The 22,747-nt window shown below is 28.2% G+C and overlaps 1 protein-coding gene across 2 annotated transcripts in view; it reads right to left on the bottom strand.

Moving 5' to 3' along the window:
• The window catches only part of LOC107439278 (uncharacterized), a 107,981-nt gene that overhangs the window by 27,907 nt on the left and 57,327 nt on the right, over positions 1–22,747 (bottom strand). For both annotated transcript variants that reach the window (XM_016051811.3, XM_071187819.1), the window contains exon 5: positions 13,691–13,888. In XM_016051811.3, the coding sequence (XP_015907297.2) occupies positions 13,691–13,888 (198 nt within the window). The remainder of the gene's footprint in view (positions 1–13,690; positions 13,889–22,747) is intronic.

Below are 22,747 nucleotides of genomic sequence, written 5' to 3'. Positions count from 1 at the left end.
TCAAATGCACCAAAAACAATATAATGAGAATATAAAATAGAAAATTGTAGCCTTCAATTTCTAAGTCACTAATAACAATGATAGTATACGTGTCTACCGCTGCGCTAAAATATCATGATGACAGTATTATAAGAGGATGAAAATTTATAAAAGCGGTTCCCAATTTTTCGAGGTTACGGAACCCTAAATGATCGAGCATCTTTTAGCGGAACCCCAAATATAAAAAATATAAAATTTATTTGCAGACTTGAATGTATTAACCAAAGAAAGACTACTAATTATTTTGATAATATTTAATGAACGAAATTAATTTTTTTTTCAATAATCGTTTTATCAATAAAACTCTTAAAATAATAGGTTTTATGTCAAACATTTGAATTCGCAGGTTTGGAGCATTATCTATTCAAGTTCTGAACTTGCTTTTAATGCATACATTACCTGAAAATAAATAAAATAAGTTGAATTGTAGTTTTCGAAAAAGAACTTTTACAAGCGTTGAGAATAGTAATCAGATAAAACATTATACTTTTTTTACTGGCATTTTGCTTAAATAAATTTATAAAAGCAGCAAATTATCAAAGAAATATTGGTCTATTTTTTGACATAAATATAATTACAAGCTTCAAAAATCAAAAGTGATTTAAAAAGTTTATCTCGGAACCCTTGCGACCTTTCCACGGAACCCCAGGGTTCCACGGAAATCGATGACTTCTGTTATTCTTCACGTAGTTATATTCCAACATAACCCTTCAAATAATCTTCTTGTTTTATACCACTGTTTTTGTTAGTATTGTTAAACCGGAATTTTGTTACTTTTTTACATAAATTATTAATACTTTTCAGAATAAATTCTTGAATCGAAAAAAGTAAGAAATTCTAATTTATGCAAACTGTGTAAAGAAAGAAAAAATTAAATTATACATTTTTGATTTATGTAAGAAAAATATTGTAAATTACATAACACTCTTAAAAAAGAGGTTCAACGTTAAATCATAATATCGTCTAATTAAATTTGAAACCGTTTAATGTGCACGATATTATGGTCTACATTGGCACCGTTTTAAAGAGGTAACAAATTTGCACAATAATTAGGTTCAACGTGCTCGAAAATTGTACTATCCTTGAAGAACCTGAAAATATCAAATTCCAAAATTAAATTAAAAACAAAAAGAAAATCAAATAACGAAAGTAAATCATTATTCTAGCAAAGAGTGCAAGCTTACAATTTTACTTTCAAATAAAGTTGGAAAGAAATAAAACCATTATTTTTCTGAGCGAACAAAGTTAAAAAGAAAGAAAAAGAACAATACATAAAGCATGGTTCGCTAATTCAACATTATAGAAGAAATCGCATTTAGAAATAACATTAACAGCATCCTGTCAAACACTTTTTCAAAAAAGATTGCAAACTATTTCTGCATTTACGGACATGCATGAATTATTGCTTTTATACACACAGGATGTTAAACAATTTCTTCGTAGTCAAAAAGGGAGAAGTAACAAAATCAAATTACATATTTATGGAGATTTATAATCACTATCCATCAGTTCTGATTGAAAATACAAGTGAAAATGAAGAAATTTTTAATGATTAGCAATTAGAACATACAATGATTAAAAATATTAATGATTAACGGAGAAAGTGTCCATGATTAACAATTTTTAATGGCTAACAATTAAAAATATTTTTACATTTACGGATATGCATGAATTACTGCTTTTATATACACAGGGAGTTAAACAGTTTAACTTTTGTGGTAGAAAAGGGAGAAGTTATTAAATCAAATTGCATATTTTTGGAGATTTATAATCACCATCCATCAGTTCTAATTGAAGATACAAATGATAATGAAGGAACTTATAATGAGTAAAAATTCAAATAATTCAATGATTTAAAATTTTAATGATTGACGAAGAAACTGTTAAAGATCAAAAAATTTTTACGGTTAACAATTTAAACTATTTCTGCATTTATGAACAAGCGTGAATTACGATATGTTTAATTGTCTCGTAATTGAAACAACTGAATTTATATTTTAATTTAATTTATTTAATCAAATATTTATTCTAATTTCACAGTTTATTTCATTGCTGTTTCTTTACTTAAAGTAGAGATTTAATATAAAACGTATTTCCGGTTATGCCCTTAAGAATACCAATGAAAGCGGGGTAAGCCATAAAGAAAATGTTAAACTTTTTGCAAATCATTTTTCTAAATCGAATAAATGAATAAACAATGCAAATAAATTATATCAATAACTAGAGTTAGATAATATATCGTAAAAGATCGATATTTTTGAAAATCGCAATAACGAAATTAACAAAAAAAATTCTACCTATAGATCATAAATACCACGTCTTAAGACAAATCGTTATTGATAACAACGATTAACAAATACGATAATATTGGGGTCATTACCGGCAACGATTAATATCGAATCGAAGGAAACTATAGATTACGATAGCAATCAAATAAAAATAAAATCGTTAAAATTTATATAATTCATCTGGGTAGTGAAAATATTGTCCAATGGTATGTAAATTATTCAAATTACAAAAATGTTGCGATATATCCTGAAATATGGAACCTGGAATATTTCGATCCTGGAATATTTCTAACGATACACTGCGAGACTAATTCTAATATAGATCAGAACTATAAATAACATGTCTTTACGCTTAAAAAATGAATAGTAGAAACTTTTAAAATTATTATTTATTCAAAAAATAAACTAAATTTATAAAGTTTTTCTTAAATAAACTTTAATTCGTAACGTAAAAATATAAATAGTACGTATTTTTAATAAAAATTAGTTGCATACAATTCAAATCTTTAAAATAGCGATGCAGGATTAAAATCATTCAGAATTTAAACCATTCATTTTAATACCATTCAGAATATAAGTTCATGCGCAATTTTTACAAATTTTAGGCACGCCATCTTGAAATTTAAGAAAAGAATTTTAAAAATAATTTTTTTGCGCAAGAATTTCAAGGAGAGTAGTATACGGAAATATAAGTCCACTTAAAATATTTCGGGAATTTTCTCTTACAAACACCATTGAATATAACAAAAAAAAGTACTTTAAATCATTTTATACAGCGTTTAAAATTTTTTTCAACTTCTTTTGAATAATAGCTAAGATTTAAAAATAAAATATGTGTTTGGACGAAAATTCGTTCCTATTCGGTACTAGGAGAAACTACATTACAGAACTCAAAACAAATCTCAAGTGTTTACGTGCAGAACTGTTTGAAAAAAATAATTTCAGCAAATACATAGAATTATTATAAAATTATGTTTGATGCTTTAAAAATAGCTTATAGTAAAACTATTTTTCACATATTACGTAATTTATTTCCAAAAAAAAATATTTCATAGATAAAATGTAAACCTAGATTATCGTTGGTAGATCATGTATGGGAAACGTGGCTGCAAAAGTTTGAGAAAAGTTTTTTAAGCAATGCACAACTGAGCGACCGACAGAATGTGAGAAATTGGATCAAACTGTGGAAGAAAATAATAAACTTTTACGTTAATGCCAAATAATAGAAACGAACTTCAGTTCAAAAACTTCATTTCTAGTTGCATCGATTTTATTTATACTCTCCGCTTCAATTTTCTAAAAATGCTATAAATAAATCTAGAGTTTGTATTAAATTAAAATTCGTTCGACTAAATACGTCTTCAGTAAAATATTTTTCATAACAAACAACTGCAAAACACAGTCTGGCTAATTTTAATTTCATTCCATGGAAAACAATAAGAAGAAGAAAGATTTCCAAAAATATTGCCGATTATAAAATTAATTATAATAATTCCTAATTAAATTCATAATTAAAATTATATTATTTTGATAATTAATGCATTAAAAAATTATAAAATAGGTAACAAAATGTTCCAAACAGTTTAGTTGATTTCTAACTTTAATCTTGGGTAAATAAAAACTATAATATGATGACATACAAAATTACAAAAACATTTAACAAGAATTAACTTTTAATTTAATTACGAAGCAAACCTTCAAAGGGTAATGCCACCAATGTATCTAAATATAGACGCTATTTTCAGGGGAGGGGGTGTATGAAATCTCACAAAACTTTTTTACAGATGTTTATGGTACAATATCTGTTTTAATTTTGTTGACAGTTAACACAACAATCAAAAAAATATTTTTAAAAAAAAGTTATATGGCAGAACATAAAAAAAAGCCAGAAATAACTTCATTTTTTTTTCTTATTCGATTCTGAATTTCCATTCCATTTTAAAATAATTTCTATTTTTTTTCTTAATTTAAAAAAGATTTAAACATTTCTCAGTATTTTAAAAACGTCTTAAGAGGCCTTTCCTCTCCCAAACCAACCCTCTTCTATATGGTTTATAATATGATTCAACTGAGGAAGTGGTGGAGACAGGGAGGGAAAAATCTAAAAATGCTTTTAATGCTCTTCATAATTCTCACAAATAAATTGGTGATTGATATTTACTCGATTTGGCAATATCTTTCGATATATGTAAAATACAAAGCCGATTTGAGATATTTTTAGATTCTAGATTTTCAGATTCTCCGAATTTCGATTCACGGTTAATTTTTTTTTCTTTTTCAGAACAAATTATGTCAATAAAATTCTGAAATCAACAGTTTTTGATAGATAATCTAATAATACACAGATGCCTGTTCTTAGATTTTTGATAAGCATCCTTGTTCTTATGCACTTAACTTTAAAAGAATTTATCAGCGTCTTCCAAATCGGTTTTCATTAATTTAAACTGTAATAAAATAACATTTAAAAAAATATAAAAACTGAGAAACGTGTAGTTATAAATAACTTTCTCAAAACTATAAATCGCATCATTCTATTGGTTTAAAGGTTTGAGGAAAATTCATATAAGTTCTAAAAAATATCATGTGCTATTTCTCCTAATTTAGTCAAACAACACCTTTATTTAATACTTTTGTTTAAAGGTATTGTGCTGTCTAATAATACTATAGCATCAAAAGTTTGTTAAGTACAAAAAAAATCAAGAAATCACAAACTAAAAATTTAACCTAAAATTCAAGATGGCAATGATGGAGACAATTTCTCAAATAAAGGGTTAGAAATGCGGTCGTAATTCATAAGAAAAAGATATTTAATAGGAGATCATGATAGATTAAAAAAACTTCATTAGACTAAATAAGGTGCTTTTAAGAGTGAAACATATAACGCATAGGGAGGGAAAAGGGTTAAATTTAGACCTTAATGACACAAAAACGGGAATATATCGGCTATACAGCACACATATCACAGTACGTACTCTAAGCTACGAGATTCAAACGGTGTTATAAACTAAACAGATCTGACAAGAGAAGAGGATAATCACATATATAATCACAGAACTCGGATTATTTTCTTCCACAATTACAAAATGACACAAATTGTAAAACAAATTTATAAAGGGAGAAAAAATTATGACGAAAACCACCCAAAACATCTGTTTTTTCAGTCATTTTGTCGATCTGATCTGTCGATCTGACAATGCAGAGATTCCAAGAAAAGACGCGATATTACATACTCAAGTCTACGAAATCCTAACAGTGTTATAAACTAAATCTCATATGGATGAAAGGGATAATCGCATGCATAATTACAGAACTCGAAATTACTTTCTTTTGCAATTAGAATAAGACACCAACTGTAAGACAAAGAGATTATGACGAAATACACTAAACATCAGGTCTTTACGCATTAAGCGAACTTTTACGCAACGCATACAAACATCGGCTTTTAAACAATGCAAAATTTACTGGAAAAGATGCGATGTTACATACTCAAGCCACGAAATCAAAACAGTGTCATGAACGAAATCTGTTGGGAGAAAGAAATAATCGCATACGTAATCTTATAACTGGAATTATTTTCCACAACAATTAGATTGAGACACAAGATGTAAAAATAATACTAGAAGAGATGAGATAATACGAAGTCCACACAAAACATCACCAGCTTTTAAACAAAGCAAAAGATGCGCGAAAAAGGAAAAGGAGAAAAAAAAAGCTAGCAATACATAATACAAATGTCATGGCAACATTTGAATGAAAGTATAAGTGTGAAATACAGAAAGAGGATGAGAGAAAAAAATTAGGTTAAATTAAAAAGAATTAAGCACCTGTATGATATTGCCTTAAGTGTTCTTGGATAATTAGAAAGTATAATCATCTTTTTTAAAGGTTTAAAAAGTAAAGAGAAACAATGTAAAAAAAAAAAAAAAAGGAAATAATAATAAAAGCCCCTTTTCCGCCTAGCATTAGTAAATAGTGTAAATATAAAGATAATTTTGAGAAAAAGCCAATTTATTCTAGAGTCAAAGATTATAGCAAGAAAAATGAAAGAAAAAATAAAACCATTCAAGCAACTACCAAACTATTAATTTTTTTAATTAAAAACTAATCAACCTAAAGAATGCATCTTGCTTTAGGGCGATATTTATCCGTTTATTTGGCAAACATTAGAAAAGAACTAAGTATTCACTCATTTTATCTATTAAAAGAAAAAAAATAATTTAGAAGAAAATATTCAGAGATTTTACATTCGGATTACATTTTACATGATTAACTTAACTATCTTATAGCATAGGATAGTCCTAATTGAGATCGGAAGTATAGAATGTTTTATAACATCGTTAGGCTAATTAAATTTCCGCGTCCTTGTGTATTACTTAAAACAATTTTAATCACTCACGCAATCTTTATCATGAATACAGTCTTCGTCGATGTATGTACAGAGTGTCGAAAGCAATTTTGACAGAAAACACAGGTTTTTAATTCAAAATTGTGAATTTTTATTGATTCATAAAGAATACGCGATTCATAAAGTAAATGACTTTCGTTGCTTAAAAAATAATGAAAAAATAATTATAAAAAAAACGATTAGGGGTAGTTAGTTTCTAACTCACAACAACTCAGATGAAATTTGCAAATTTTTTCTTCAAAACTAGGGAGATAATTTATCAACACCTTTAAAACAGTATATAGAACAATTTCTATCTATTTTGGTTGACATATATAAACATGAATGAAAATAAACACTCATACACATTTTATTTTACCAAATATTACTTCAAAAATTTCCGAGATTCGCCAAATGTACAGAGGGTTATGACCCCCGTATACCCCCTTTGATTGCGCTACAGAAAATACATAAATATTTCTCGTAACAGCAGCTACCTTACATTTCGAATATCAAAACTGGATTTTTAAGAAAGATATTAAGCTTCATTGAACAAAATTGTATTGAAGTTTCAAGATAAAAGATTAAAGCATGTTCGAAACAATGGACTGAGCAGCTGTACATACCATAATTTCGTGATGACATACCAAATTATTCTACAATGAAAGTTAAATGCAGGATGTGAAAATTAGGGGTCAACCATTTGTTCTGATAATAATCTTCTGATTGTTTAAGGTATTGTTGTATGCTCTAAGACTTAAGATAAAAAAAATATTATTTGGAAACAATTTACCATAAAAAGAATATGTTTTACAATGGTGCTTTGATCCCTTTAAGTTCGGCATAACTTTTTAGACATGGGCAGATAAAAACGAAAAACGATAGGAAAAAAATTACTTTTTCAGAAACATGTAAAAAAATGTCTCGATTTCCGGTTAATTACTTCGCTGGAACATTAAAATATATTTTTTTTTATCAGCAATTTTAAGTATTTAACACTACTACTGCAGCATATATATATATATATATATATATATATATATATATANATATATATATATATATATATATATATATATATATATATATATATATATATATATGTTACTGCGAGTGACCGGTGAATGTTAACAATCAAATAGTCGCTTCGGTAAATATACGAAATATATACAAGGTCTAGTTAAGTGTCACTGCCTGGTATACATTTTTCCGGTATGCCCTGCAATTAATATCAAATGGTATATAACAAATATTTCGGACATTCACCTAAGTGACTTAGTGATTGTAGATATTCACCAGTGAAAGTCGACATTCCCTTGATTTCGGACATTTACGAAATGAGATCGCATTTGCGATGGTATAAGTTAAAGTTACTGGATCAAACGTAGTTAGAATAAGTCATCACTTAAATCAATAACTTTCAAGTTTTAGTTTAGATTGTAATGATAACAACCAAAAGCAGGGCAGCAGAACTAAAGCTTGTGCAATGAGCCAAAAATTATAATCTTTGAATAACTTTTGTTATAGCAATAGGATTTTCATGTACTAAGTGCCAATCTGAATTGACCTCAAATATGCTAATTAATTAGTGCTAACCATTATGTTTCGAAATCAGATAAGAAAACATACTCCTCTGAATAAACATACCTTTTTCTCGAATGATTTGACGTACTTTGGTATAATAGTGAAGATTTATAGAAGTTTTAAATATAAAAAAAATAATTAATAAAGTCTAAACTTCGCTAAAAATCCGAAAGATGCAACCCTTCTTAGGATGACCGGAATCGAGCTATTTCATTGAAACCGCAATCTACTACCACAAGCATCTTTCGTTAACATACATTATTGAAACTCATTTTCAATTTTTTATCTGGAACTAAAATTAGAGCCCCCTGGATCTATACATTTAAAACAGCTTTTGTGAAATAGCAAAGATTTGTAAAGTTTTTACAATAAAAATAATAATAAACGCTTTCTTAAAATTATTATTTGTATAATATTAATGGTTTTTTAAAGCTTCATAATTTTTCTAGTATAATGAGTTGTTATAACCGTTTAAATAATGCCTTTATAATTTTCTATGTGCTATATGAAAAGGTAATTAGCTTCAACCAAAGAGAATTTCTTAAGTTCGAAATAAATAAAAAAAATTCAACTAATGAATACCTCATTCTGAAACAATACAAGTCAGATTTTTGAAGTTTACAGAATCTTTGAAGAAATAAAGTCATTTATTTACAAGAACAATTCTAGATTCATTTTAACAATCTTTTTCCAAGTTTCGAATTAAAAACAATTTTTGATTTGAAGAAATTTTGTGGTTCCAATATTATTCAGAGTACTGTTTACTTAACAAATTGCTATTTTTATCTATCTAAAACTAAACGTGCTGATCGTTTCATTTAGCTAGATACTTTCTATGCATTAAATATGCATTTTTAAATTTCTTAAAAGTTATTTTACCTAAGGTATTTTCATTGCTCGTTCCACGAAATCTTATCAAAAACAAAATCTTATCGGGAAAAAAAATCGTAAAACCTTTTATTTTAAAAAATTTATATTTTCAGAACTAAATACATTTGAATTCCTTCATTCTGAGTTTATTAAAAATTCATTTTGAATAGCGAAGAGCACTAAATCTGTTAGTCCATCGCTTAAAAATATCTTTTATTATTGAAATTGATTCAATTATTTTTTCAACAAATAAAGAGCAACAAACTTTAGGAGTTAGAAATGTGAAAAAGGCAGATTTAACATGACATTTTCGAAGATACGAAATAACAAGATCAAAAAAGTCTTAAAATAGCTTCTTAACAATAAATTCAGTATTTTCAATGTAATTTAAATATCTTGAATTCTTCTTCAACACCTTTTCTTTTAATCGCAACTTTCAATGTGAACTATTGACTGTCTATTTTATATTCTTTCGGGTAATTTACAAACAAGTACTATTTCCTTTTCAAAACCAAATCCATGTAAATTTCCTATTCACCCAAAAATTTAAATGTAAGACGGAATAATATTCAAATGAGTTAAAAAATAGACAAATGTTGGCATTTAAATATTATCAAAAGTAGGAAACTGCAATAAGATTCCATTTTTTTTATTTAGTTATTTATTTTTAACAATATAAGTAGAATGAACTACACATTTTAACAATGCATATCAAGAGCATTCAAAAGAGTCGTCCCGATAATTAAAAGATATTTAGTATAAAAAAGCAAAGCGTTTTATTTTGTAATTATGGGAATTGCAGTACAGAAGTAAACAAAATAATTAAAAAGAAAACTTTTTTTTCTTCTTTTAATTTTTTTTTTTTTTTTTTTTTACTTTTCCNTTTTTTTTTTTTTTTTTTTTTTTTTTTTTTTTTTTTTTTTTTTTTTTTTTTTTTTTTGTAAAATGTAAAACCAGCTGAAGGCACTCCGTTTTGTTTTGTTTGGAGAAGAGGGGCACATTTTTTTTTCTCAGTTTTTGACAAATAGTTGACTAGTCTTCTAGATTTTTGAGTGATTTTGGACAAAAACAGCTCCTTTTTCGTTGTTGTCTTTTCCTTCAAAATGTATCTTTTTTTTTTCTATTATTCCAAATGCAAAACAAATATAACTACTAAAACTCATTCATTTATATAATCATTTATTTATTACAATAATTATATTTTTAGTTATTTATTTAGGCTTCCAAAAACACTCAGAAAAGAAAATCCTTGATTTTTTTCACACTGATTCTATCGAATTTCACTGAGTTTTGTAACTGGTAGCTTACATTTTACTATCAATTTTTCAATTATACCTAATTCTTACGCATAAAATATATAACAAAACACTTCTACTTGCTATTAGAAAAAAAATTCTTTCTTTTTTAATAACGAATTTCTAGGTATCTCAAACTCAAATTAATTCATTTTCTCACACTTTTTATACATTTTAATTTAATTCCTTGATATTTCCCTGATTTTTCAAGATTGAAAAAATCTCCCTGCTCTACAGCCAAACTGTTATTATATTAATGCAGCAATACAATAAGGTAACGAAATATTGTGCAGGAATATTTCTGCCTAGCTTTAGCTCCTTAGAAGTAAATACAAGTTGTTGCACAATCCCCTCAATATATCTTTAAAAACTTTGTCAAATATGAATTCAGAATAATAAGCAAACTAGAGATCGCAAAATAATAATAAGTGAGGAAAAAACATAAACCTTATTAAAATCTGACGAATCGCAACTGATGATGGAGGGTTTAAAAACATCAAAAAATCAGTTTGATTGAATTTCGAAAGTATTTTTAATAGTTGCATTTCACCTCCTTTCAGTTTCCTCAGACAATGAAAGAGACTATGATGTTTACAATTCCGACCTCCTGAATTCGTTAAATTATGTTACAGTTTTTATTTTTCCCTCCCTCGTCTTGATTTGCAACTTAAATTGAAAATGATTCTAAAAATATATATTGAGGTTGGTTATTACAGAACACTTTATGTGACGTTTATTGCCTAAAATTTCACAAAATTTTCCTAAATTAAAATAAAGTATCTTTTTTTTTTCAAAAAAAAATTTAAAGTATATTATATAATATTGTATAACAGAAAATAATTTATATCACATTTGAATTTAAAAACATTATACAACATATCTTTTAAAAATCTTTTTCTTTATGATCAAAACTTAAGGATTTAATTTTTTTTTTTTCAAAGGGTCTGACTTTTTTGGATATAAACTATGCTTGGAGTAAATTAAGGTATACTCAGTAACAAAAGCAAATCAAACATTCAAAAACTATAAACATAAATCAAAACAGACATTAATTTAACTGCTCAAATACTATAATAAATTAATAATGGAATTCCCAAAAGCAAAATTATATCTAATTTTCTGTAACAAGATTTGTGATAATTTTGCATGCATCTTCAAAAACACAGACAAACAAGTCTCGTTAATTAAATTATTTCCATTTTTTTAATAACATTAAATTTTATTTTTAAACTAGAATTGAAAAAAATGACACTAATTTAATATAAATTTATGCATAAGTGCCTATTTAAAGAAATAAAAATTGATACAACATAGAAAATTTCAATAGCGACTTGAACATAAATTGTTCTGCAGGGACAAAGACATAAAGGGTTCCTCCTAAAACATGAATTGTTCGACAATTTAAAGTACTTTGTACATTGGTAATGTATAGGAAGTGTGGTATCGAAAATATCCCTCAGCCCTCTAAACTCAGAACTCTAAATTTTACTCTTCAAAATTTAAGGAGTGAAATTACTCTGTCAAATAAGTTTTTTAAGTAACATTTTCTGTGATATCATAAGAGCAAAAATGATTGTGCAACTAGACAAGACAAACAAAAATGATTGTGCAACTAGACAAACAAAATGATTGCGCAACTGGACAAACAAAAATGATTGTGCAACTAGAGAAAAAAAATGACTGTGCAACTAGACAAACAAAAATGACTGTGTAACTAGAAAAGTTTTTTTTTTTTCAAACGGTAACAAATCATTTTCAGTTGCGATCAACATTTTTCTTTTTTTATTCAGGGTTAACTTATGCCACACACAAAAGTCAACTGCTTTGATACCATNTAAGTTATAGGGCTCCAAAATTTTACATTTAACTTAATTAAAAAAAAACTAAATTATTTAATTCAAATTACTGAAAATATAGACAGAATAAGTAGTAAACCTAATAACAGAGAACTATCTAACCTGATTGTAATAGAATCCTTGGTGATTAATTCTCATGTCTATGGTATTGTACTTTATAAGAATTATAATTTAAGAGCATAGGGTGAAATAGTGATAAGTCAAACTTTTTTAAAAATGGGCATTTACAAGTTTTCAGAATTTTTACTAAATATATCCATGATACTCAGAAATGTCTAATTGCCTACATAGAAATCTTAAAATTTAAAAAAAAAAAAAAAACTCTCCTGAACAAACTAAAAACATGGCTTATCATTTAGCAAAATGAAAAAGATAGCAAAAAAAAATTATCTATTAACTTATAAAGTAAACCAAATTAAAAAATTTAAATTGTGGTGTTTTCCACCAAAATTGTGGCTTATCATTAAGTTACTTCCAAGCCCTTCAATTAGTTATTAACTAATAAAAAATTGGTTGAGATACTCCATATAAATATTAGAAAAAATTATTTTTATTAATCAAGATCCATATCATGTAACATAAAAATTAAACAATTCAACTATCATGTTTAAATTAAATGCAATTTTAAGTTAATTAAGTATTAAAATAACGAAGATGAAAAAGATCCAGTTAATTGTTTGTGATACAAATACTATGTTTTTCACCAAAAGCCCCCTTGAAAACATTTTTTTTGTCAGTAAATTACTTCCAAGTCCTTCAATTAGTTTTTTAACTAATAAAATATCTTCCCGATACTCCTCATAAATATTAGAAAAAATTATTTTTATTAATCAAGATCCATATCATGTAACATAAAAATTAAACAATTCAACTACCATGTTTAAATTAAATGCAATTTTAAGTTAATTAAGTATTAAAATAACGAAGATGAAAAACATCCGGTTAATTGTTTGTGATACAAATACTATGTTTTTCACGAAAAACCCTCTTGAAACATTTTAAATTGTCAGTAAATTACTTCCAAGTCCTTCAATTAGTTTTTTAACTAATAAAAAATTGTTTGCGATACTCTTTATAAATATTAGAAAAATTATTTTTACTAATCAAGATCTATATTACGTAACATAAAAATTAAACGATTCTTGACTATCATATTTAAACGAAATACAAAATTTTATTAAATCTTAAAATGACGAAAAAGATCCGTTTTAAGCATTTATGATACAAATAAAAAAAAAAAATAAAAAAAAGCGCAATTATTACAAATAAGAAAAAATACAGTTAAAACGGAATTTGTATGAGAGAGAAAAGGTAAAGGTCAAAGATATATGATTTAATATCTCCATTTTGAAGTAAAAGATGAAAAGAACTTACCCAACAAACTCTTGTAGCAGGACGAGCATCCTCTCTACACGTGGTTGGAAAAGCTGCGAGACCGAGATGAACTGGAGAAGAGTGAAGCCTTGCAGGTTGTCTGTCCAACTGAGAGCCACTGGAGAGTGGCGTTTGTTGCAGCTGCTGGGCGTAAGCCATGCGAAAGGCGGAGCCAACAACTTCGCTCAGCTCTTCCGCCTGAAATACAACACAATTTTTGAGATCGAATACAAAGAAAGGATGAGGATTCAAAATAGTTCTTTGAAAGGGAAAATGTCAAGTAGGGAGAGATCATCTGGATTTCAGAAAAAATACATTACAAAAAGTAAATAAGAGTTTAAGGAGCTCGTTCTAAGGTCTGTTTTAAAAAATCAGATCTTTTGCGATTAAATACTATTTCAGTATAGATGAAAACATTTATACACACCAATAAAACCAAATGATTAATAAAAAGAAATTCTTTTTTAAAAAAATTCGAATTTGAAGTTCACTAACAGCACGAAAATTGCTATAAAGAAGATAATTTTAGTGTATAATGCACTGATTTATAAATCAAATTTTCAAAAATCTTTCACTGCAATGTGTATTTCTTCAATATTTACTTAAAATACTTTTTTATTGAAATGATGTTTTTTTAAAACCAGCATTTCAACAAAAAGTTATATATGTACTCATTATTTGTTTTAATAATTGGCCAGTTTCTCTCAATTAAAAAAAAATATATTTCAATAAAAAAATTTATTAACAAAAAATGTGTTCATTTTTTGTTACAATAACAGTGTAAATATATTATTATAATTTTATTTTATTTTAAAACCAGCATTGAACAGCAGATCCGATTCTGAGTTTACAACTATCAATGTCAACTCCGCAGCCTTGCAATTTTGAAACCAACAAAGGAGACAAGGGAACTTCTGGATCAAGAATTGGGAAAAATTAGCCTTCGTGGAGGATTTTTTGACGGAATTAACCCGCATTTGCATTACACGGAGAGAAAAACCACGAAAACATCTCACGGTGAGCCCAACAGCAAAGGCGACTCTAACCCATGATCTGTCTATGACTGGGGATATTTTAAGTTATCACTGCGGTTGATGCGAGCTGTGAGCAGAATTCGTATCAACCTGCCATCACTAGGATTCGAACCTGGGTCACTTCATTGGTAGGAAAGCGCTCTATCCCCTGAGCCACCACGACTCACATTATTATAATTGATGAATAGTGAGGAGAGATGAATAAATCAGTGTAATGCCAATGACAAGTTTTCCAACTATCTTTCTTTCTTTCTTTCTTTTTTTTTTTTTTTTTTTTTTTTTTTTTTTTTTAAAAAATATCACTGGTGATAGCCAGACAATTTATAGCTCTGTAGCCTTAAGGTTTAACTCTGAAGACAAGGCAACTATTGAGTCTTGTTGAGACAAACTTTGTGGAGAACTAATTGACATGAACTAATAGATATTTAGATTATACATTAATATCGGACAACTCCATTTACCATTGCGAATACCTGACTTTAAAAATATACAGTCACAAAAAAACTCAGCTGACCACCAAAAAATTGTGGTAGTTCAGTGCGTGCATGCATGTAACAGTATTGTTTTCGGATCATCACTATGAATGCATACCAAATTGTCGTCAATAGCCCATTAGTGTAGCTCTAATTCGACATTAACAATCAAATCAAAACACCAATTATTGATTTTCAATTATATAAAATAAAATCTCTAACTAATATACAAGACTAAGAAACTAATGAGGCGGTGCGTATCAAACCTTGAAGTCCACAAAAAATAAATAAAAATTCTATTACATTATCTGTAATCGAAACTCTTTTAAATAAAAATACTTCGATAAGTTTAAAATTTATTGAACTAACCAGAAAAAAAAACTTATTTTTTAAATCTTAAATTTAAAGTTGTTCATGATAATCTCAGAGCAACTGAAATGCAATTGACAGGAAATTAAAGACAATTAATTTCCCATCATTTGCACTTGAGCTGTCACCCATTAACAAATATTGCATGTGGGTGAATTTTGCTGTGAAGTCATGCGACAACACTAGTTTTCCATATACTAGCACTCAAGTGACAAACCACAAAAACGTAAAGGACGTTTCCTATAATTTTTAAACTTGTGACTTTTAATCCTCGGCAAAGCACGGAACCGAAAATACGTGGACGAAATTATGGAAACAGCCTTTCCTCTCGCAACTAAAATTTTGGAAAGTTTCATATTTTAAAACTTTTATCACACTTTGAAAGATCATGATCACAGCTTTTAGATAGGATCACGTTTTCGCCATCAAAAATTTCTATTGACCAAAATAAGAGGGGATTTTAGTTTATTCCATAACCGACCCAATTCTAGGTTTACAACAATCAATGTTCAACTCCAGCCAGGTGGCAGAGCGGTTAGCGTGCCTGGTTGCGAAACTTATGGCTGCGGCTTCGAATCCAGCTCAGGGCATGGATGTTAATTTCTGTGTGTTGTCCTCTGTTGTGTGTGATGTGTGAATGGGGCCCCCACACTATGAACGGGTACCTGAGGCAGTGTGGCATGGGTAATGTTGCTCCCTTCCGTGACTTAGGTTCACTTTCGAGGGGAAGAACGAAAATTCAGTACCTGTCGCTAAAAAAAAATTAAAAAAAATTTCAATTCCGTGCCCTTGTAATTTTGAACTAATCCCAGAAGACCAGGGAACTCCTGGATCAAACACTGGGACAAACCAGCCTTCGGGGAGGACTTTTTGATGGAACAAACCCGCATTTGCGTTACATGCCGAAAAAAACATGAAAACGTCCCACGATTAGCCTGACGGCATAGTGATTCTAACCCATGATCCGTCTACCACTGAGGATATTTAACATCAGCACTGAGGTCGGTGCGAGCCGGGAATGCCGGAAGCAGAATTCGTATCAACCAGCCACCGCTGAGAATCGAACTTGGGAAACCTGATAAGGAGGCTAACGCTCTATCCCCTGAGCCACAGCGGTTTTAGAAGGGTAAACTGAAAATTTATTTTCATTAATTTTTGAAAAGCACTTAAATTAAGGGATTTGTTCAATAAATATCACAAGCTTTTAAATACACAATTTGACTGCCTCCAATTTCGAAAGACCCGATGAACAAAATTTCGCAAAACATAAGGAAAACAAATTTCTACCCCGATAATATATTAAAGATATAAATTTCAGTACATACTAAAACATAACTCGTCACTGTATTGGATTTTGAGCTTTCTAAAGTCATAAAAAATGTCCATTTTTTTAGACAGATTTAGAAAAGCTTAAAAAGTCATTTAGAAAAAAGTAGGAGTTAAGAACTTTTAATTATTCAGGGCAGTTTATTTAGTAATGGGTAAATTAAGACCACGCTACAACAAATGTGTAATGGTGATTTTTTAAGTTGAGCTAAAAGTTTTAAACAAAAATTTAACTAATTTTGCATGCAAGGGAAAGGCTGTTTTCATTTAGATAATGCAGCAGTGAATTCATAATATTATCGAACCCTCATATATATAAAGGGAGCTTTGTATTAGAAATATTTGTATTTAGATATATTTTTCATTAATATTTATTTTTACAATCCTTGTCAAAAATGAAGTCAAGGAAGGAGGCACATTATTGATTGCAAATTATTATTTGAGCGAGGAAAAAACAAAAATGCTATGAAAATATGACAAATCATTTTGAGGTGGGATGAAACACATCAAAATAAGTTTGGCTACCTGGAGAAACTGTAAGATATTTTTGATAATCACCTTTCAGCACTTGTTTGTTGACTTCGGCAATCAAACAGGTTTTGATGTTTTAGACCTTCCATTCTCAGTAGTGATTTCTTAGATTTCAATAGCGATTTTGTTTTCTTCTCACTTGAATATTTATTTGCAATCTAAAATTATGTGTATGTTTTGTTTATTCTTGACAAAGGTTTGTGTATGAAAACAAGGATTAACAATTTATTAGGGTAAACAATTTAAACATTAACTGATCAGCGATAACTAAACAAGTCAAAGTTCATCTGGGATTTCATATATAGTTTTCCTGTGATCTAATTCCATTTATTTATTTTATGGTGTTTTCTAATAGTTTGATCCTATTTCAAGAGGCCAATTTTTGTCCCATCAACATAATTACTAGTTATTTTTAAACAACAAATCAAATCTTTAAAATAATTTTTTACGTATTTTAAAAACAACTTAGTATAATAAAATGAATTAACTGCAAACGCATATTATTAAAAACTTGCGACAAAAATAAATGCATTCTATAGATACTGAGTAATGTATATACTTATTGCAAAATGGAAGAAGAGTAAATACAGATACCGAGAAACCGGAGAGTCTTTGGTTGAACTAGAGGTAATCATAAAATATTAGTAAACACAAAAAAAAAGAAAAATATATCAGAATCGTATACATTGAAAGAGCCAATCTATCGAAGGGAAAATCTTGAAAAATGGTATCCTTGCATAACACTGAATTCCCTATTGATATGGAATGCATTGATAGAAAGGTAGAAATAGAAAAAATATTTTATATAAAAAAGAAGAGTGGACTGGTAACATTTTTGTGTGTTGTTTACCGTTTGTTGCCAGATATAGAAAGATAAAAGCCCATCGATGAAAAAGCCATGATTAATTCAATACGACGTTGTCAAATAAAAACGTTTTGAGCACTGAATCTTCAGTTCATTCATAACTTTATCTTCCTTGTCATTTTCAAAGAATTCTTAAGAATAAGTGATTAATGAAAAAGGAAGTTATCTGTGTAATGTTAGAAATTACGGAGCGTGTTGAACTATATCGTTCAAATTTGCTGTAACTTGAATTATATTATCGCTCTTTTTAAACTTGATTACTAGGTCCAAAGTGGACAGTAACATGATTCGATTTAACACATTATTAAGGTTAGGGTTGTCGAATATTATATAAATTTGTCTCAATCTTAATAAGGTGTTAAATTGAATCATATTACTGTCAATATTTGTTGCTAGATGTAGAAATATAAAAGCCCACCGATGAAAAAGCCATGATTAATTCAATACGACGTTGTCAAATAAAAGCGTTTTGAGCACTGAATCTTCAGTTCATTCATAACTTCATCTTCCTTGTCATTTTCAAAGAATTCTTAAGAAAAAGTGATTAATAAAAAAGCAAGTTATCTATGTAATGTTAGAAAATACGGAGCGTGTTGAACTATATCGTTCAAATTTGCTGTAACTTGAATCATATTATCGCTCTTTTTAAACTTGATTACTAGGTCCAAAGTGGACAGTAACAAGATTCAATTTAACACATTATTAAGGTTAGGGTTGTCGATTATTATATAAATTTGTCTCAATCTTAATAAGGTGTTAAATTGAATCATATTACTGTCAATGTTTGTTGCTAGATGTAGAAATATAAAAGCCCACCGATGAAAAAGCCATGATTAATTCAATACGACGTCGTCAAATAAAAGCGTTTTGAGCATTGAATGTACAGTTCATTCATAACTTAATCTTTCAAGTCATTTTTAGGGAATTCTTAAGGAAAAGTGATTAATAAAAGGGTAGTTATCTGTGCAAAGTTAAAAATTACGGAGCTTGTTGAACTATCATATCGTTCAAATTTGTGGCTAACTTTTATAAGTTGAATCATATTATCGAACTTCTTAAACCAGATAAATTATTTGGTCAATATGGTCTAAATATAGTCAATAAGATGATTCAGTTTTACACCTTTTTAAGGTTGAGACAAATTTACATGAAATTTGACAACACCATTATGTAAATTTGCATCGCGTTATTGTTCAAGGCATCGAAATTATGATATATACGGTGCAAATTTATGTAAATCGCAATTATGAGCATGTTGCTGTCAAATTTTATGTAAATTCGCCTCAACCTCAAAAAGGCGTTAAACAGAACCATGTTACTGTCTAAGTTGAACCATAAATAACCAAGCCTAAAGAAGTACCATAACATAATTCAACTTATATAAGGTAACAGCAATCTTCCTGGTCATTTTTAGAGAATTCTTAAGAAAAGTGATTAAGAAAATGGTAGTTATCTGTGCAACGTTAGAAATTACGGAGTGTGTTGAACGATATCGTTCAAATTTGCTGCAACTTGAATCATATTATCGTACTTCATAAACATTATGATCCAACTTATATAAGGTAGCAGCAATCTTCCTTGTCACTTTTAAAGAATTAAAAAAAAGTGATTAAGAAAATGGTAGTTATCTGAGCGAGGGTCGAAATTATGAAACGTGTTGAACTAACTAGTTAGTTAATCACAATAAATATCAAGAAAACTAAAAAAAAAAAAAAATCCTAAAATTCCAAGATGGCGAGGACAAAGCCTCTTAAGGTTCAAAACATCGCTATTACTATTTTNTTTTTTTTTTTTTTGCTGCACCAACTTTTCTAAGAATGTATTGCGTTTTAAAAATTAGCCATCTTTTCGTTAACCATTTAAACTGCTAGCGTTTCAATATTATTACAGAAAAAAAAAGCTTCTATAAAGTTTGATTTCTCGGTAATTATTCAATCCAATATTTATTTTAAATTTTGTCAATTCAAATTACGTTACATAATACAGCGCAGAAATTTGTTTTTTACATCATTCAATTTTTTCCCGATCATTCTTAAATTACAGACAGTTTTAATATTGTGAATTAGATAGTTTCACAGGAAACAGTTTAACTTGTTTATCAATTTAAACAAAGCGTTGCGTTTCGTGACAGTAAAATGTATGTAAAATTTTAATGTTTTTTTTTATTTTTTTATTTAGGAGTCAAATTTTTTCGTGAATTAAGTATTTTGTTGTTTTTCAATAAGTGGGTTATATTTTTTTCAAAACCATCTGAACTTCTAAAGCACATTTATAGCCCAATCTGAGTTCCTGAGTAAAATAATAATAGTGGAGTGCTATAAACTCGGTGGCCATTTCATCTTCAACTTCAGGAGAGATGACCACATAAAATTGAAGAATGATGGCCACTTACATTAATATGTATTAACATAACAGGATCGTAGGGACCTTAAAAATTTAAAAAGTAGTAACAAAAGTGAGAAAATAAGATGTATTTAAGTAAATTCGTATTCATCACCACACTAATATTTCCAAATAAATAAATCTAGTTATAAAATCTTTGGTTACGTTAAAGGTTTTCGTTTGGTTTTGTAATTTTAAGATAAAAGCTAATAATAAGAAATTCCTAGCTTTTTTTTTTATTACAATATTAAAACCGTACGAACGCTGTATATTACATACCGATTCTATAGATCTAACATATCCGATAGAACCCTAAGACCTAACACCATAGAACTCTGAATATTATCCGTTTCTACAGACACAAAACTTGATAACAATAAAAGTATGAGCTGTGAAAAAGAACATAATACCACAACTAAAAACTAAAAATGATGACTGGATGAGATGTGTAAAATGCATGTAGTGGCTCAAAGAAACATGTACAAAACAACAAAGTTGAAACATGCACAAAATTTTCGTAAGTGATGGGTTATATCTATATATTCAATTCTATTATTAGATTCTATTTACTTATTTTCCAAGATAAAATTAATTCTTTACTTATTTTCCATGCATGCAGTGGCTCAATGAAACACGTACTAACTTTGAGAAACTTGTACAAAACAACAAAGTTGAAACACGTGTAACTTAGTTTTTTCGAAAGTCATGGATTAAATCTATGTATTAGATTCTCTTTACTTATTTTTCATGATAAAATCAATTCTTTATAACCTATCTTAATTTTCTAATGGTTAACGGTATAAAATGCGTTATCTTCCATATTTTAACTTCACTTTTTCTAAACTGTATTGAATAGCCAACTCATCTCAACATTAAGAAGATATGGCCACTTCTTCCAAATTATGGCCACTATCAAAAAAAATTTTCATATTTTGTTCTAAATATTTCCTTATTTTTTGCTCAAAATATGTTGAGTACCTGTATGAAAATTTAAAATATGCATGAATATTTTCTGTATCTCAATTCTCAGTACTTTTATTTCAATTAGAAAAAATTATGGCCATTTATCTTAAATTTACCCGATAGTTTTATATCCCTATATGTATGACATTATGGGATTACAGTATTATAATATAACATTATGGGATTTAAACTTTAGTGAGCTTTTCAGACTTACTGTTAAGGCTATTAGGAAAAGTTTATTTAACTTAAATAAACACAAGTCCCACAACATCAGGATATCCTTAGTGTAATTTTTTTCCGTTCCCCCCATTATAACTTTCCCAATAACTACGGTTACCGAAAGTAGGTAATTTTAAAGTTTGGTGCAGTATAGCCCATTCCGGCTCTTGTGCCATTAAATTTATGCTATTTGGGAAATAATTTTAAACATGATTTGTTAATATATCTAATTTGGACTCCTCTCTTCAAACCTTGACGATTGTAGCTTAGTTGATGAAAATCCACTCCTTTATTCATAAGTTATTTTAAAGTTACATAATATGAAAAATTCAGTTATATTTATTGTTTATATTATTAACCCATAAACATGAATTGATAAAACATTCAAGAGAATTAAATTAACCTAATATCGTTATTTATTCAGTAACTAATACATACTTTTGAATATTTTGTTTCATTTTATTCGTTAAAATGTATGTATTTGCACCTATTTATCAAATTTTAAGTTTAAGTCTTTTTTAAACTTATGGACACTCATTATAATATTTTAAAGAAGCTTTAACAATATTTATAACCTTAAAACTCGGTAACTAGGTTTAATAAAACACATTTCAAGGAATAAAATTAAACAATGCGAACTTGTTACTAAGCTAATAAGTTTATAGCGTTAATGATTCTCGGTAGGTTAACATAGAGAAAGTAGAATTCCTTTTCTATCTAAAAGGGATTCTTATTGTTAGAAATAAAAGCACGCATATCTGTCATTCATCCACGACTAAGACTGAATAAGATGCATAAACAACTTATAATGTTTGGAGTTCGTAAATAACAGAGTATTATAAGTCTTAAATTTTACACGCAATCGTTTCGCAGCAGGTAAAATTATTCAAAAACA

This window comes from Parasteatoda tepidariorum, chromosome X1 (genome assembly GCF_043381705.1).
Source record: "Parasteatoda tepidariorum isolate YZ-2023 chromosome X1, CAS_Ptep_4.0, whole genome shotgun sequence".
Classification (NCBI taxonomy): Eukaryota; Metazoa; Arthropoda; class Arachnida; order Araneae; family Theridiidae; genus Parasteatoda; species Parasteatoda tepidariorum.
This window is presented reverse-complemented; position numbering and strand designations above follow the sequence as displayed.